The 19,264-nt window shown below is 40.1% G+C and overlaps 2 protein-coding genes across 2 annotated transcripts in view; both read left to right on the top strand.

Annotated features, from left to right (window-relative positions):
* The first annotated feature begins 597 nt into the window (after positions 1 to 597).
* Positions 598 to 6,111, top strand: haus4 (HAUS augmin-like complex, subunit 4). Its single transcript, XM_034106165.2, has 9 exons — positions 598 to 773; positions 1,472 to 1,611; positions 2,201 to 2,332; positions 2,717 to 2,857; positions 3,388 to 3,484; positions 3,597 to 3,742; positions 4,342 to 4,472; positions 4,595 to 4,663; positions 4,910 to 6,111. The coding sequence occupies exons 1-9, from the start codon at positions 737 to 739 to the stop codon at positions 5,094 to 5,096; spliced, it is 1,080 nt and encodes a 359-aa protein (XP_033962056.1). The 5' UTR covers positions 598 to 736; the 3' UTR covers positions 5,097 to 6,111.
* Positions 6,112 to 6,595: 484 nt separating this feature from the next.
* Positions 6,596 to 19,264, top strand: part of dock11 (dedicator of cytokinesis 11) — a 63,126-nt gene continuing 50,457 nt past the window's right edge. Inside the window, 7 exon segments of the mRNA XM_071206574.1 lie at positions 6,596 to 6,880; positions 12,263 to 12,379; positions 12,792 to 12,881; positions 13,523 to 13,605; positions 15,114 to 15,180; positions 18,049 to 18,144; positions 18,838 to 18,972. Of these exon segments, the coding sequence (XP_071062675.1) occupies positions 6,776 to 6,880; positions 12,263 to 12,379; positions 12,792 to 12,881; positions 13,523 to 13,605; positions 15,114 to 15,180; positions 18,049 to 18,144; positions 18,838 to 18,972 (693 nt within the window). The 5' untranslated portion in view covers positions 6,596 to 6,775.

Below are 19,264 nucleotides of genomic sequence, written 5' to 3'. Positions count from 1 at the left end.
TTTCAATTACTGACAATAGTCATAATAATAGCCTGATTACTTAATTGTAAGACATCCCCCAACTCACTATAACCCCCTGTTAGTCAAGCTCTTATCATGATTTGCCATTTCACTTTGAATGTATTTTTTCCCCACTGAAACAAGTACAGAAAAAGATAACAACCACTACAGGATTGAAGGGTGGGATTAGGGAGCATTTTTTCTAGCAGGGCTCCTTTATCACAAAGTCCAGCCCTGATTATTGATGTTCCTAATTTATCATAGCTTTTATCTATACCCTCCTAGTGAACTGCTGTGAAAGGTATTATGTTGTGATCTTTATAAATACAATCTATGGTTGTGATCCTTTACACATCACTACTTATAAGAGACCTACTAAAACATAATGAAATAGGATTATAGTCTGATGATGATGAACTTTTCATTTTGTACCATGGTATGCCCTTTTTTGGTAAATGCATTCACTATGATTATTTTCTGTTAAAAAACATTGAAATAACATGTTCCCTTTCGCAGTGCACGCTCCCGCGAGTGGCAAGCACGTTCTCGTTCTCGCTCTGATTGACCACATGGCTCACATGTTAGCCAATAGGAACGCTTCCTTCGTGCGCGCGGAACTTGATTCAGGAAGTACGCATTTCATTTTCTTGTTCCTCACAAATGAGCGAAAACAAGTCTTGAGAAACCTAAAACCTGATAAATTACTTGTTTAAAAAGGAAAATAATTCGACCGAAAATGTCGGCTGCTGAGTCTACATATATGCACCAACAGGGTAAGAAAACATGTCTAAATTACTTACTTGCGTTGAGGTTAGCTGCTGTTTAACTTACTCTGACAAGTCAATGATCAAAAGCTCATTTAAGATTGAAGAGGAGTTAAAGTAAAACGTTAAGATTTCTTAATCGTATACTAAAACCAGTGTAATAAAATGTGTATTAGTTCAATGGAGAGGTCGAAGAAGCAAGAATACAGTGAGTGTAACAATGCTCAGTCACAAGTAAAGTTGTGCATTTCAAATTCTACTTAAGTAATAGTACAAAAGTACAAGAATCAAAATATACTTAAAGTAATCATTATGCAGAATGGCCCATTTAAGCACCATATATTTGATATTATTGTAATATAATTATGAATGTGTTAATCACTTCAATGTTGCAGTTGGTACAAGTTGGGTTTGTTTGAGTTAGTTACTACCGGGCAGATTAATTTATTATAATATATCATAATGTATGAGTTGATTTACATTTTGTATTGGTAATCTGAAATCTAAAAAGTATAAAGTGGCATTATGTGCAAACACTCAAATAAAGTACAAGTACATACATTTTTCACTCAAGAAAATGTACTTTCTACCACTGGTTAAATGTGAGAGTAGTAGCATAGGCTGAATTTGACTGCTATTCAGAATCTCCTGTTTTTTTGTCCGGCCATTGATACTAAGGTTACTGTATTTACTGTCCTTCCATCCAGTTCTCGCCTCCTTCCCTCTGTGTGACATAACAGAAGAGGACCTGACCCAGAATGCTCAGTTCTGTAAACTCCTGGCCACCCTGGCACAGCATGTGGACCAAAGTGGACTCACTGTCCCACTGAAGACAGAGCTGGAGAAGGTATCAGCAAGCTTGGACTACATCTTACAATGTTTCTTACCACATTTGCTGACATACATCTCATTATTTCGCAATATGGACTATTAATCAGCATCAGAATTCCTTTATTAGTCCCGCAGTGGGGAAATGGACACTTATTAAATATAGAGAATAAGCACACATTAGGAAAAGAATAAAAGTAAAGAGAAATAAGTACACACACAACCATGGCTAAAAATGGGTGACATAAGTAACATATTAAGGTGTTGAGACATTATAAACATTTTGGGACATTAATTAAAATGTATGTTTTACATAAAAGTGATTTTTGAATGGTACAATTGCAAAACAGTGTAGTGCACATTGCAGGTTTATTGCACAAGATTGCATCAAACTATTGTTATATTATGCTACTCAATCTACTACTAAAATAGCTACATCTATCCTGGAATTGCCACTTTACGAAGAGAAGTTATTCATATTTTATTACAAAGTAAGACATCTACGTCTTACTGACATCTACTGGTAACTGTAAAGAATAGCAATCACAGAACCCGTAGCCCTGCACATGTGTGTGTATTGATGTGCGCTCACACGTGCTTTATTCCAGGCTGAGCAGAAGCTGCAGAGCCAGAGGCGTTACTGGCTGCGCTCCGAGGGGATCCACAAAGCGCTGCAAGAGATGACCCAGGACCACTGTATCAGGAAGCACCACGCCACTGTACCACCTGACCAGAACATGGTACCTTTCACACACTTCAACAAACACAACAAATGCACATGAACAGCTGTCAATGAATCATGAATTAACTCACTTTGCACATGACATCTTAGTTTTTTAGTTTAACATTTTAACTTCTGTGTGTGTGTGTGTGTGTGTGTGTGTGTGTGTGTGTGTGTGTGTGTGTGTGTGTGTGTGTGTGTGTGTGTGTGTGTGTGTGTGTGTGTGTGTGTGTGTGTGTGTGTGTGTGTGTGTGTGTGTGTGTGTGTGTGTGTGTGTGTGTGTGTGTGTGTGTGTGTGTGTGTGTGTGTGTGTGTGTGTGTGTGTGTGTGTGTGTGTGTGTGTGTGTGTGTGTGTGTGTGTGTGTGTGTGTGTGTGTGTGTGTGTGTGTGTGTGTGTGCGTAGTTCTATGAGACGATGGAAAAGTGTCTGCTGGTGGCTCAGTGTATCAGACAGCTGGATCCCAGTAGCACTACCAACCAGGACCAGCCCTCTGTTCTGGGTCTGACCCCCCAACAGATGATGGAGCTCATGCCATCGGAGAAGGAAAGTCATAAAATACACATCATTCGCATACATACTTAAAGAAGAATGAATAATTGGGTTAGCATTCACACTGTACATTTTATATTATATTTAATTGAATATTTCCTTCCTTGCACACTTGATGTTAATAATATCCTGTGTATATTGTGTTAACAGAAAATTGGCCTATCAATAGTGTTTTTATTTGTCCTAATTGTTATAGATTTGTTATCTTCACGGTCATCTATATATTTTTCTTACTCTCTAATGCTGGTTTATTTTCTATTTCTATTTTGAGATGTTTCTATTTTAGAATTGTTTATTTCTCCTCTTTTAATTTGTTATTATGTGCAATGCCTTGTTTTGTTTTATGCTGCTGCAACAAAAAGTTTCACAAATTGGGATTAATAAAGTACATCTTATCATATCTTATCTTTGTATGTGTTTTGTGTTTGAAATAATGGATGTCACACTGGCATTAAAGAAGACTTTATTTCAGAAAAGCAACAAAGACACTTATTCTCAAACTATTATGTTTTTATCTTTACCAGAATGTTCAAAGAATGAAACAGAGTCTACCCAGAGAGCTGGAGAAACATCTGAAGAAAAAGTGTTTGAGCCTCCTCTCTTACTATCAACCTGAATGGGGTACAGTATTACCGATTCACCTGTTCCCACCAGTACAAACCCTCACTAAATGTCACCGTCTTTGTTTCACTGCATTGACCTGACCCGGGTGTTGCTTTGTGATCTCTTGTAGAGAACGAGAGTGAGGGTCTGAAGAACAGCAAGTTGTCTCACCTATCAGCCCAGATGGACAATGAGAAGAAAAGAGCAGAGAGTCGGAAGGAGAGCAGCCGGGAAAACAGTGTCCTCCTGCAGAGACAGACCCAGCTCTACCTCTCTGTAAGTGCTCTTTCAACTGCATATAGAAAAGCCACTATGACCTGTATTTATGGCACATTATAGGCCCAATTCCAAACTGCCCCCTATCCACTCCTACTCCGTCTGGAGTCACACTCACAGCTAAACAAGGTTCCCTTATTTCGGGTGGAGGCTGTAAATACAGTGGCTTTATAACAAACTCCCCTCTCTCCGACAGAAACAGGACATTTAACAACAGTTTCAAATCAGCGTCTCTTGGACACAAAACAATACAAATAAAACTCTTTAATGGCTTTTCCTTTTTGTAAACCTCTTTTTGTTTTGAAATCTGATGTTTATAAGCTGCTAGTTTTTGCAACAGTCCCTGTAAATATACAAAACTTTACAATCAAATGCAGATGTTTACTTAACACGGGTATATGATCCTAAGTAAAAGAATATGAGGTAACCATGAAGTTAACATCTGCATGGCTATATGAAATGTCTATCTTGTTTTGCGCAGTTTACTAGTAAATGTTTGCACGGAACTTCAGGGTAGGATGTATGGGCCGGTTTGGTATTGGGCCATACTGTTACATTTGATTTATTTAGTTTCATTGTTTTTTTCTTCTTGTGTCCAGGAACAGATCAAGTGTATTCAGCTTCTCCAGTCTCTCATCTTGGACCACAGGCTGAGGATCCAGACAGATCTGGATCGGAAGAAGTTAGACTACTTTGAAGGAAAATGTGAATTAGTCTTGCAGAAGATCAAGTAAGCATTCTTATATACATTTGAATACAACATATTCACTGGTGCTCTTATCTAGGAAAATAAACTCCAATTGTATTACTTGCATTTCATTTTTTACATGCATTTCTCTTTTTTCTTCAAAGGACTGAGATGGTGGAAATTCAGCTGGACACGTACAAAGTGGACACAATATCTGCTCATACAAAAATTAGGCAAGATGCTTTATCATCTATCTCCGACTAATGTCCTATGTTTTGATCAATTGCACCTTCTGTTTGGCACTACAGTAATGTTAATGGATGTAATGCATACTCTTTCTTACGAGCGTTTGTCATTGAAATGTCTTTAAATGTATCGTAGCTTCCTGATATCAACCCTGTATAACATTTTGACAGTAACTCCACTCTGTCTCGCTTGTATTTCTCTAACAAAATGTTGTTGTTGCGTCTACATTTCAGAGAGAAGCTGTCGTCTGATCTGAAGGCCAGTCAGGTGGAGAAGCACTCCGTTGAGTTGAAACTGGCCTCCTTTGAGATGTTGGGGAAAGACTTTGAGGCCTTGGCCGACGAGTACTGCAGACTACGGCAGGAGATAGAAGTGAATACCTGGGCTCTGAAGGAGTTCACCCAGTGCAAGGACAAGTGAAGGTCATATCTGACAACAGCCAGCCATCCCCTGGTCATAGTGTGTCAGTGCTCACAACAACATGCTGGCTTTTGGATGCTTGTCACAGACAGTGTGTGGATATTTGGCTCCCATATTACTCCTATTTATAATTCTGTTTAATAACTGCCATAAACTCTTAAAATAGTCAACCACATGTTAATCAACATTTATATGTTTTAGGTTTCTACCTGAACCCATTTTTAGTTCACGTTTGCATTTCTCTTTGTAATTAAATGCAGTGTTACACTTAGCTTTACTTTCCGTCTCTGAATGATAACTTTCTTATTTACATATACATACATATATGAGGTTAAGAAAGTGAGAGTATATTAATATTTACAATGTAAAAATCATTTGTCTTCCTACTAGGCATAGACAGCAGTCTTGGTGACCTGATCTTACTTCACCTTAAATACAAATGATGAGGTGTATAGGTAGCATTTTCTTGTAACACATTATCTCAAGCATCAACACAGTCAAATGTGCCAAAGATGGACAAGAATTGTTGTCTATATTGTAATATAAACCTGTAAGAAAATAAACTAGATTGAGTAAGTGTGAACATGCCGTTAATATTTTTTTCCTCTATAAAAAAAATAGATGACTGCCAGACAAATAATCCTTATAAAAGATCAATTATCAGTTTTGCGATGTAGCTCCTAATTTTCAGTCGTCTCCTGTGGGAGTATTGATGTTTTCATCAAAAACACTTAATAATCTTTTGGTAAACACTTCTGACATTTTGCTGCCATTTGCAGGTGTATCCACAAGATGGCAGTATATACTTCAATTTTCAACAGATGTCAAGTCATATTTTCCACCGGACAGTTATATTTTTGCAGACATGCTTGTTTTGTTTCTTTATTATCCTACTATATGCAACAATTTCACTTTTTCACTGTATAATATCACAAAAAGTAATGTTGTTGTTCAAAGCGCAAAAAAACCCATATGATTTAATGTGATGAATGTAATAAGCAGTCTATTGTATATACTGTAGCCTATGCATTTTAAATATGTATATATATATATATATATATATATGTATATATATATATATATATATATATGTATATATATGTATATATATATATGTATATATATATATATATATATATATATATATATACGTATATATCATTTTCCACGTCTCTAAGATGCTGGGAAATGTTTAGGAACCTTTATATACACATGATATGGTAGGAACCAGTTAAGAAGTGCCTCTCATTACTTATTTATTTAAGTATTTTAAATGTTCAGAGCAAGTAGCAATCCCTTTTACGGGTGTCTTATTAAAGCAGCATTTAGGGAATTGTGTTTATTGTTTTGATGTTGATAAAGACTATTTGTTATTTGACGCTGGCCGGCTGTCTTCTTATCATTGACGATCTTTGGTTACGTTTGCTTTCCACTGAGGAGAAACGGAAGTAGGTAAGGGTGAAGCATCTCGCCTCGTTAAACCTCATATCTCTGCTCTCATCAGCAGCAGCAGCAGCAGCCCCGCCTCGCGACGCTAACCGCTGGCTGGTTCGCCTCCAACATACAGTCTATGCCTCCAACACAACCTCTCCACATCTGGCTGTCACAACGTGCCGCGCTCCTCTGGTACCGCGGCATGCTCACATACACAGCGAGTGGAATTTAACAAGAGGGGCACAATGTCTGAGGTGCGAAAATTCACAAAGAGGCTAAGCAAACCCGGGACGGCTGCGGAAGTCCGACAGAGCGTGTCGGAGGCTGTGAAGAGCTCCGTGGACCTGGTGGTGAGTTAATGCTGTGTGTGGACCGGCGGCGGTCATTTTAAGCTAATAGGGATAATGTAACTGGTTAGCCCTCTTACCCCCCCCCTCCCTCAGTTTCCTTGGTGAATAACGGGTCAGCTTTCCCCTAGTTCTTTACATTCCTTCTGTACATCTTCCACATCTTTTTCAGTCTGTTTTATTTGTGTCTTTCTAGTTTCATTCAGTGCGCGTGCCCCACCAGTCTTTACGTTAAACCTAAAGCTAATGTAAGCCCCGTGTCAGAATGCACTGGAACAATTTCCCTCGCATTCTGTGTAAAAGACAGGAGCTATTATATTCCGCTAATACAACTCATATATGTTGGCTTGATTTTTCTAAATTACCGGCATTACAAAATAGGCTGACATTGTCCACATGGTTTTTCTGTCATGTTCGGCTCCTTTTGTGTGCTGGCGGCTGAGCAGCAGTGCCAGTTGGACAGCTGCAGCATGGCTTCCCTGTCCTTGTCTTGGAGTGTGTGAGCCTCTTTATTTCGGCAGGAACTGGCCACATTGAGTCAAAGAAAGCAGTCCATGCATTCCTTCAGGGTTGATGTAAATGGCTAATGACGTGTGTGCAAAGCATAGGGTTTTTGTTTTCTTCTCCTTTGGAATCAATAGCAGTGCTGGTGGCTGATATTGGCCTTGAACAGACTGAATGATGAGGGATTATAGGCGCAGTGGTTTGAGTTGAATAGCATTGAGGATCCTGCTGATGCAGATTGACTTCTTTTCATATAAGCATGTTTTAGGCGTTACATTGATTTGTCTTGAAACTTCCAGTGATGTCAATGCAGATTAAGCCTGCTGATAACTTTTCTATTTGTTATAACCAAAAATCTCGCTAACTGATATGAAAAACTTCCATTTTAAACACAAAACTCTTAAATATGTGGCTGTTTTAGAAAGTTGAGTAGCGTACAATTGTGTAAATAAACTCTTGTTCCCTTGGGATAAAGTCTTATGATGGTCATCTAGGAGTGTGACGCACTAGTGTAATAACCATGTGATAAGGTTTGATTTCCGAAACAGAGGTGGGAGTGTGTGTATTTGTGTATGTCTGTGTGTGAGTTTGTTGGCCACGTGTGATGTGTCTTCTGATAAGTTTTTCCTGTTGAAGAGTATCTGCTCATTTTGTGGAATAAGTGGTTGGCTTGGTAACTTGAGAACAAGCGTAGTTTTGTGGAGGGAGATTCCCTCAGGCCAGCTGTGACCGTGCTTCCTGTGTGACTGTTCATTATGAACATCTCTATAACGTCTGTCCTGTTTTCCAAGTCATTCCTTACATGCCTATATTCTTGGATTTTCTAGTGAACAAATAGGAAAGTGCTGAATACAACAACAACAACAACAACAACAACAACAACAACAACAACAACAACAACCCTTGGGCCAATCGGCATTACATTGCTACCTATTGCTTCTTCGTTAGTGGTCTGGGGTTCACAGAAAGTCATGTTGTAGGGCTGCTCAATTAATCGTTAATTTTAATCGCGATTACTATTATGGCTGGCAACGATTACGAAAACAACGTAATCGAAATAAAACGATTATTTTTTATGATTATTATTACTTTATTGATTTTTTTATTGATTAATTAATAATTATACTTAAAGTTCAGGGTAATCAACTGTTAAAAACATACTGTTCACATTTTTTTCTCCTATAAATGGATGTTTTCAAAGTCAATGAATAATCACATTTAATAATCGCAATTACAATTATTGACCCAAATAATCGAGATTATGATTTTTGCTAAAATCGAGCAGCCCTATCATGTTGACATGCTTTATCAATTCTAGGTATTTGTTTAGTTGTTTTTCACACAAAACTGTTTGGGGAGCAGTGGACAGTAATTGTTGTTAATTGGAATGTGGTAGTAGTCCTTAATGGATTACTAACATTCTAAAAGGTTTAACCGCTTATGTTTAGATTATAATAAATACGTTATTTGTACAGTAGTTCCCAATCTTGGAGGGCAAGCACCTATAACACGGAGCAGCAAACCCATTGCATATAACTAAAAGTAAGAATTTGTTGTGATCATTTTCACGCTGGTGTAACTAATATAAGTCTTAATTGCTACATTTCATGTCAGTGATAAGTAGTGTCATCTTTAAGGTAATTGATTTCACAGGTGTAATTCTTCCTCCCTGACAAGTGAACATATTTGTAATCCTTCAAATTCCAATGGGAAAGTTATTTTTTTAAATGTTGGGAACAATTCTTGAGGAATGCACTGTTGCCATCTTGGTTAATATCACACAAACACGTAATAGTCACTCAAATCCTTATTCATCCTTACTCTGCTATGCAAGCCTAAGTACCAGTCATTTTGCAGCGAAACATGTCTATATTAGGTAAATCATTCCAGGGTTCTTACGGTCATTAAAAACCTGGAAAGGTCATGGAAATTCAAAATGCTAATTCCAGGCCCTGGAAAAGTTTTGGAAAACAATATTTTTCCCAAAGTTTTGGAAAAGTCATGGAAATGTAACTAAAGTTGCATCAAATATAATTTATATTTTATCTAATCGCCGAAACAGTAATACTATAATGATAATAAATACTGTATCGTATAGTAATGAAACGTAAAATGGCATTTAACTGTCGAGGTGTTTTGCTGGTGAGAGATTTGAGTTGCTTTAGTGTGTAGAAGCTAGTAAGCCTACTATTGGATTTGTTTTAGATACTGTAGGCACAACATGTTTCAGACCTTATTTTCCTGTTCCATGTTAAAATAAACCATTTTCAGTGGTACCGCTGAGAAAGACACTTTTTTTTTGGTCATGGGAAATTAGTTAAAGCTCATGGAGAAGTCATTGAAAATGATTGGTGAAAAAGTGTATGAACCCTGTCATTAGTTTTTAGATGAAATGAATGATAACATGAAACAAGGCTCCTTTAGGCTGAACAATCCAATATATCTTATTGAAAAAAACCTCATACAAATCAATATCCTTTGGAATCAACGTGTACTTATAAACAAGTAAAATAAGGCAAGCTATCCATTTTCTTCCCCTCCATGAGCCCCTGTGTGTCAGATACACACAGGTTGGAGCACCAAGTGGGGTCAGCTGTGGGGCAAGGGAGCTTGATTCAGTGTGTGACTCCCATGAGAGTGTGTCATCTATTGGTTTTAAGTGTAAGCTTCCTTAGCCAGCCTGATTAAACCCACCTGGTCATGTTGGAGTTGGGATCGTGTAATGGGACACAGACATCTGGAAATGCACCCTTTGCTAACATCATCATCACAGTCCCCTGGAGAAGAGGAGAAAGTGTTTGCATCATACAGTCACGCCACGTCTTCTAGCATCTCCCTGTGTGTCTCAACCGATGAATGTGGCTTCACAGCTGCCTGCTTGTGATTCTTCTATGAAAGCAGAACTCTCTCTCAGCCCTTCCTTCTCTCTTTCTTGCTTCCTCCTCTCTCTCTCTCTCTCTGTAACATGATCAGCGTTGCAGTGGAGCCGCTGTGCGCTGGCGATTTCCCTGTGACTTACACAGCGCTGCGGTTTAGCTTGTTGCACATGACAGGAAGCAGGGCTGCTGCTTCGGGTGCAGTGCCGGCACAGTCGCGTGTAATGCTTTCAACAGACGTGTAGCTTGGTGTTTTACTGCTGCTCAGGTGGCTGTTTGTCCCCTGAAGAGACAGACTTCATGCACAAACATACTCTGAGATATCTGCAACCACTACGTTTCACACTTCATTTCAAGTATCTTTGTGAAGTTCTTCTTAAGATGAGTGGCTCAAAAAATGATAAATGCTGGTTTCATGTGGTCAACCGAGAAAGTCGGGGGTCTGGTGGAAAAATGTGCACACATCACGTACTTGAAACCATCGTGGGCCAAATGATTGGTTAGAGAACACTTAAAAGCGAGCACTTTCTTTCCTTCATTGGCTTGTGCACAGATACCAGCATATTCAAGGCGTCTCAAACTCTTTCACCCTCACTAAACTCATACTGTGGAGCCAAACAGTGTTCAAAACCACAGAAATGTGTTTTCACATTCAAGTGGAGATCCAACAATTCAAAAAGATCCCAAACAAGTGAGCGTTTATTCTCAGGAAATGCGCGCTGGAATATTTCCTCAGTGTAAACATCATATAGCTACTGTATAATGAGGAGCTGTTACACAATGCTGTAGATGCAAGTTATACTTTGAGCCACGTGTGGAAGTAATTTGATTCCATTTTTTTAGCTGCTCAAACCTCTAAAAACCAGACAAACTCATAAAAGATGTTGTGTACGTCCATGTAGCCTATAGTGAGAGGGAGATTAAGTTGGAATATGTTGTCAGTGATGGATTACAACATGGTTCACTTGGCACATAAAGCTGCATATTGGAAAAGGATGTAAGAGCTTGATATCTGCACCAGTGGTAGTGTTAGAGGAATAGCAGTAGAACAAGGGGAAGGAGAGAAGAACAGCAAGCACAGGGGGAAAAGCAGCAGCCAAGCTCTTTTTCACTCTGCCTGCCTCAGCTGTGGTGCAGTAGGAAAACACAGCTCTGCATCTCAGCTGCACGACTCTTAAATGGAAATGTGACAATGTGGAAAATGACTCAATCCCGCTCCGCCAGCTGAAGCGCATTGTCGCAGTTCTTCTCCCCACTTTGGCTCAGCAGAAGTCAAATCCATACAGTCTGACCATCTCCTCTGCAGAGTCCAACGCTCAGCCGGGGCTTATTGGCTAAGCTATTCATCACCATTTTCATTGCTTAGCTTAGCTTGAGCTTAAAGTTGCACTTTCTTCGGAATTAATTGTGAATCTTACCAAGTGGTTTTAGGTTTATACTTGTGATCACATCTTGACCTAGTTGTGCACGGCTAGCTTTTAGCCTGTATGCCACTTGAAGACATTCATGCATTTCATATCTTTCACTTCTCTATGAAATTCAAAACAGGAAGTTATGATGATCAGCTATATGGCATGTGATTTATTTCTTGTCTTTTGTTTTATTATTATGCTTCTGTCAAGAACACGCGCTTTATTTGACATCACATAACTGTCGAGTCAGATGGATTCCATTCCTATTTTGTCTTACCTTGAATGCCAGATGTCAGTTGCTTCGCTTTCGTCATTTTCACCTTTTTGTTGTCCACCCAGCCACAGCTGTCTGAGCCACTGTTTCCCTGTGAACCTCTGAGCTCTGTGGTTGTTTTTCTGATCTCTTGTTGCTCTGCTTTTGTACGGGTTGTTAAGAGCTTCTGGGGTTGAGCCCTTGTGAACTGCATTCAAACAAGCAAGGCCACGTGGAGCTTACCAGAGCCACAGTACACACAGAACCATCACAACATCAAATCAAAAAGAAATTGTTCATTTTTTGAAGTGACATTTATTCGTCTTCCTCCGTCTTTTAGGAGCAGCCAAAGATCATCGAACCGCTGGACTATGAAACGGTGGTGTTCCAGAGGAAGGCCCAGATCCACAGCGACCCCCACAGAGACCTGCTGCTGTGCCCTATGGACGATGTCTCGGTGAGTCCCCTCATGCTTTGTCTCCTACTGCCTCTCGTCTTCCTCCCCCACTGAAATCAGCCAAATCAGCATTTCTTTTCTTGTTAAACTGCCTGAGTCAAACGGGGAACAAAGAGCTGGAAAATATCCCCGTCCAAAGAAAGATGTCCCATCATGAATCACTTTTCCACTAACAGGCTTGATTAATTACACTTCAGTCAAACACAACCCAGCCAGTTAAACATTTTGTTTAGAGCCACGTCTTGCTCTTTTTCTTTCTTTACACTCATCTGTTTCCTTGCATCTGTGTCTTCTTTTTTATTTCATTCACTTTCTCTCTACCAGTCGCTGTTGAGGGCTTCCTGCTGTCTTACTATATTCGATGGGAGGATAAAGAACTGTCATTATAACATTGTTGTGTTGTGTGTCGTAGGAGTCCCAGATCTCACGGCAGAGGAGGACCGTCGTTCCCTCTGTGCCTCAGAATGCAGAGCGAGAGGCCAGGAGTCTGTTTGCCATGGAGGTATAATCCATCCGGCCCATGTGTAGGACTTGACACTTACTAGTCTCAAACTGCACATATGTCGCAGTGACTCCTTTCCAAAAACAAACATTGAAGTTACGGCATTTATTCTTGACGTTACAAACATTTCTTGATGACTTCATACAAGGCTTTCTGCATGAAGTGGTCACTTAAAGCTCCTAAAGGAACACATAATGCACAGGCCAGTGCTTAACACATGCTCTACTGAAGATATATTGCCGCTTTTCTGCCTGGCTCTAAATCTGTTTCCCTCCGCCAGCTCCCGTGACTGTGATATAGCATGGAAACAACTGTCATAGGGATCGTTAAAACAGATCCAGGCTTACTCAGCATCTATTGGACAAAGATCCTTTCAGTTGACTTAATTGAGAAGTTCTGCTTGCAGTTCATATTGAATTAAAAGTGATATGCACAGTGAAAACCATCTTGAGTAATGCCAAGTAGAACTCACGGCAGGGCTAAAGAGTTCTTCTGCTACTTTCAGACTTATTCTGAGTTCATAAATAATACAGAGCTGGAGGATCTGTCTGGAAAGAAATGTGTGCTCTGTTGGGTCATGTTGCTGCTGTGGGATGCTTGTTGTATTTCTGCCGCCCCTAATCGAGCTCTCTGTTTGGCAGTGCATCAAGATGTACAACACCGACTGGCATGTAATCAACTACAAGTACGAGGCTTACTCTGGTGACTTTCGCATGTTGCCAAGGTAAGGACAACATATTTTTCTACTGCTAGTGCAAAACAAGTTCTATACTGCCAAACATGCAACATGTGAAAGAGATTTACTCTGCTCAGGTGGGTCTGCTGGATGACAACATGCAACACATCTCTGTCGCTGTATATACATGTAACATGATGCCTCAGCAGTGAAGAGGACATACTGTAAATCAGATTCTCCTTTACAACACAGGTGCTTGTAAGATGTTGTAAGTTATTCAAATGGTGATAAAGCTTCCTAAAGGAAATATGTGTTAACCCCGCAACATGCACTCAAACCATACATTGGAATGAAGGAAACATGCGTAACAACATTTGACATATGTCCTCGAAATTCCAGAAAAAAACCCAAATACAAATAAAATAACCAATTGCAATTATTTTGACTGGAGTATGATGAATACATGGAGTGGTTGGTCATTTTGCATCATTATTCTCATTATTATAGAAAAAGAAATCATGGTGGAAGATCTGTAACAAACAGAAGTTTAAAATATGATTTGTAGCCCGGAATATCTCTGCTGCTCAACAATACTTTATTCAACATTTTATCTTACCACATATTTAGCTATATAAAACTACGGAGCGCCGAAAGGGACCATGAAGAAGAAAAAAAAGAGAGAAAAAAAAGAAAAGTCGGGATAACGGGTTTGTTTCTCGTGCGCACGAGAAACAAACCCGTTTTCCTGACTTTATTTAATTTTTTTAGAAAGTTACCGATGCGCCAAGGAGGAAGTGGAGACAACCATTTCATTGCAGACTGTTATGTTTACTTGGGGAAATGGCAGTGCATACATTATTTGAGATATATTTCAAACTCAGACTTAATTTTATGGACATTTCAGCCAGGGGTGGAGAGCTATTTGTTTAAGCACCGGATTGGCAAAACAGGAGAGTCTGTAAACCAGTCTGCTTTGATCTATGCATTCATGTCCGTGACTCTCAGAGTCCCCTGCTGACTCAGGCTGGTCAACCAGCCTGACCAGCTAAGTTGACCAGCTGAACCAACTAAACCAGCTAAACCAGCCATCCTGGCCAGCTAAAAAACACAGCATAGACCAGCATAGTATGCTTGTATGCTGGGCTGGTCACCAGCATCCATCTATCACCAGTTTATGTTTAATAATATGATTAAATATACGTCCACGAGTTAGTATTTCATGCGCACGAGATACTAACCCGTTATCCTGACTTTTTCTCTCTCTGTTTTTTTTCATGTCCCTTAGGGGCTCCGTTTAAAACATATATACTTCCTACAATTAAAATATTGTACTATTCCATATTGCAATTTTGTACTAAATACACTGTCAGATACGGTGGTGCTAAACTTACTGACCAACACATACAGTAAAAAGCAACGGCAACAGTTCAAGCAGTGATTTGTTGCATGTTTTACGAAGAGTCAAGACGTAGACAGATCTCACCACAGGGGGAGTACAGTGGGGAAGGGGCTGATTTATTGAAGACTGCTGACACTCACTCGCTGTCTTTTCAAAGCAAAGGCCTGAAGACAGACAAGCTGCCAGCTCATGTGTTCGAGATCGATGAAGACGCCAAAGATGAGGTGAGTAGGGGGGCCCGTTAGATCACAGTCATTGATCAGTGCAGCGAGGATCAAATCAAGTGTTATTTATATTAGGGATGCCAGCGATTATTCGATTATTCGAATATTCGTTACAGTCTCCATAATCGAATATTATTTTTAAAAATCGATTTTATTTATATATTTTTTTTTTATTATTTAAATTTTTTTTATTATTATTTATGTTTTTTTTTTTTTTTTTCTGGCTTAGTTTCAACCAAAATATATATATATGCTAATAATAGTAATAGTATTAATACTTGTAAATGGCCATTGGTCACACCACCAGTTTGTTTTACTGTAAACTTGGAGGAAGCCTGCGTGCAGAGCAGACTGCTGCTGCAGCAGCTACACACCGACCCCGCCCCCCCTCTCCCTCACACGTGCGACTAAAGATGAACAAAGCGGCAGGTAAAAAGAGTTCCTCCTCGTGGAACTACTTCGAACTTACAAGTCCAAAGGAAGTTAAATGCAAGCTCTGCGAAAAGACGTTGGTCTATCACAGCTCAACCTCAACAATGCGTTCGCATTTGAGTGCGAAGCACGCCAAAGAGGTTACAGAGAAAGACGCAGCACAGCTGGCCATTACCAACTTCACTTCAAGGCCACGTCGTTGTGATGACATGCTTGTTTGTTGTTTGTGCTGTTAAACATGTTACAGTAAAGACAACAACGGAATTCCTTTTGTCTGATTTTTTTTTTTTTTCGTCCTTTTTTTTTTTTCTCCCGTGGGGGGGGGGGTCGAATAATCGATTATTATTCGCCAGGGCTGCCGAATAATCGATTTTGAGCATGGTCAGTTTCTGGCAACCCTAATTTATATAGCACATTTCTAAACGATTTTTGGTCGAGCCAAAGTGCTGTACATATAATAAAAAATACCCTACAGTACACTTTACAGCAAATACAACAGCACAGTTTGTGCAGAATATCAGTATGTGAAAATGACACCCTCTGTCCTTAGACCCTCACATCGTACAAGGAAAAACTTCCGGAGAAAACCCACAGTTTAAAGGGAAACATGGGAGAAACCTCAGGGAGAGCAACAGAGGAGGGATCCCTCTCCCAGGACGGACAGACGTGCAATAGATGCCGTGTGTAAATCGAAGAGATAATACATTTTACAGCATATAGACAGAATGTTTGGAAATGCATGTCTGTAATGAGAAGATGAATCCACGAGGATGTCAGCAATCCTGTGGGAGCCATCAGGGAAGTAGTGTGGTGAGAGTCAGGCAGGACCGCAGAGACAGGTTCAGCCACGACTCGAAGTCAAGGACTCAGATCCAGAACTCAGGATAGAGGATCCAGGACACACAACCACAGCAACAGGATTAGCCTCGACTCCGGATCCCGGCGTAGATATAGACACAAAAAAGAACATTTGGGGGAGGCTGGGTTAATCGGAACATGAGCGTACACAGACACAGACAGACAGAAGGAAGAACAAGCACTCCCTTAGGATAGGTTGAGGGAAAAGGGAAGCAAGTAAGAGAGTAAGAAACATAGGTGGAAAGGCACACTCGGGGAACAAGGTCCCCACTGGAGCCTTAGTTGGAATTGATGAGAGGTAAGGAGGTAAGCTGTGAACACGGCCATAACACTCCCTGGCTGGAATAAGCCACTCTGCAAACCTATTTCCCTCTAATAAAACCTCGAGAAGTCAGAGAGGGAAAAGGTTTTGGGTAAAGAGAGGATAGAAAAGAATAGATTACAGGAGTAGAGAGTATGAGGATGAGTGGTCTGCTATTGACTCACCGGACCCTTTATGGACAGATTGTGCCACACAGGCACAGCTTTTAGTGATGTGCTATAAACCCTGCCCGGAAATTCAAAAGATACCTTTGAATCTTTTGGATTATCGAGATAAGACACATTTGGCTCCTTTCATATGCCTCCTTTCATATGCCTCCATATCCTGGAAACATGAGCAAATGTAAACGTGCATTTAGCTGGTTATTCTGCTGGATGATTTTCTGTGACTGATGGTCCGTCGGTCCTTCAGTCCAGCCAGCAGTGAGACCCCTCAGAGACTGAGCGTGAGGAGGGGAAATCAGTAGCTTTATACGTCCTATAAATAGCCCGCATCGATCCTCCTCCCTCTAACCGGATGTGGATAAACTCAGACAGAGAACAAGTTTAATTGACATTTAAAAAAAAGGCTGCTTGAATGGGGATGGCAGGGAGAGGCTCTGTTCCTTCTTGAAATGGGAAGTGCTACTGCTAAAAGCTGGGGGCGTGTAGAAACAACATTTAGGGAAATAGAGAAAACACGCATACAGGTGATGAAGCAAACAATCATTATATAGTTATTAGCTTCTGAAAAGCTTTACTATGTCTTTTCATAGCCATCCACAGGCTGTAACAATAAATCATAATCAATGCAAATTCAGTCAGGGACATGACACACGATGCAAGGTTTGGTGTGTCTGAGGGAAGCATAGACTTCTACAGAAGGAGAGCAGCCAGCCAATTAGATTACAGGACAGCTGGAAGGAGGGGTGGTGTGTGACGCTTGGAGGACAGAATGCCTCTTCAATGTGATTAGTCTGGTCTCAATTGTGCACACACATAAACACACATACACACCTCGACCCCTTTCAATCAATGTCATAATATGTGTGTCACGTTCCCGGTTTACATTAAGTTAATTAACGCTCCTTTTACTGGGCATTCCTCCAAGTGGCGTTACTCCTGAAAATGTGTGTGTGGTGTATATGAGAGAGACCATTCCCTTGTGCTGAATGTTATTGGATATTGTGATGCTTAATAAGTAAGAACAATTAACAGGAGAGTCTGTATAATTTATTCTGTCTTGATTGCTTTTCAATATGTGTCTGTGCCTGTCAGGACTCAGCCTCGCTGTGCTCCCAGAGGGGAGGCATCATGAAGCAGGGCTGGCTGCAGAAAGCCAACATCAACAGCAGCCTGTCTGTCACCATGAGGGTAAGTCACCACCAGATGCCCTGTCTGCTATTCATACAACATAACAGCAACACATAACACAACAACAACAGAGCAGTAGGGTTCACCACAGAACTAGAGAAGCAATAGTATTATTATTTATCTTAATACAGACAATCAATGAAACAGACAATCAGCAACCAAATCTAAGAAAGCTTAGCTCATAAAGAATATAGCCCTCCCGTTAGTCATCCAGTTTCAACGTTTTTGCATTTTAACTGCAAAGTCAGGAGGTGGGTTTCCATGAGTATGCTTATAAAGACACACATAAGTAAACAACATTCTATATGTACGTACAGCGATACTTTAGGTTTCAAGGTAGGATTTAACAAGGTCATGTATAGGGCTGAAAGACACATACAATACCTTATCAATACTAAAGCTAAATTAAAAAGAAAAAGGGTACACATGTCGGTGTACAGATAGCAATACAGTTTGACTTTTGATCTTATTTAAATCAAAGTGTTTTTTTTGGTAAACAAAAACACAAAGTTACACCTTTAGTACTTTGTTGCTATTGAATGTACAGCATTCTCTATCATCTTCTGCATTAAACCAACCCCATCATACATCATCATCCCCCATTTTAAAATCAGTTTAGGCCAAAAACAGCATCAAACATCCTCAATCTGTTCGATATTCCTCTGTCTTGATCTCTCCTGTCGCTAATTGCAGGTGTTCAAGAGGAGGTACTTCTACTTGTCTCAGCTCCCCGACGGCTCCTACATCCTCAACTCCTACAAGGACGAGAAGAACTGCAAGGACACAAAAGGATCCATCTACCTGGACTCCTGCATAGACGTTGTTCAGGTAGAAAAGGCTTTAGATTCTTCTGTTTTACAACTCTTAAGCTCTAAATAAACCTACTTCATCAAACTCTTCTGACCCTCTGTGCTCACTGTTAGTTTTCAGTTTTTTGGCACAAGCTCCCATCCTCGTGAACATCGGTGTGTTTCTTCACCTCGCCACGCTCCAAGGGGTTTTAGTCGCTTTGATTGAACAGATTTGTTGCATTCCGAGGACTCGGCAGAAAAGTCCCGTTCTGTGGGATTATGGGGGGCTGCTGCGGTTGGCTCACGGCGCAGGCTGGTACCTCATTCAG

The sequence above is a fragment of the Pseudochaenichthys georgianus genome, chromosome 18 (genome assembly GCF_902827115.2).
Source record: "Pseudochaenichthys georgianus chromosome 18, fPseGeo1.2, whole genome shotgun sequence".
NCBI classification, from domain to species: Eukaryota; Metazoa; Chordata; class Actinopteri; order Perciformes; family Channichthyidae; genus Pseudochaenichthys; species Pseudochaenichthys georgianus.
This window is presented reverse-complemented; position numbering and strand designations above follow the sequence as displayed.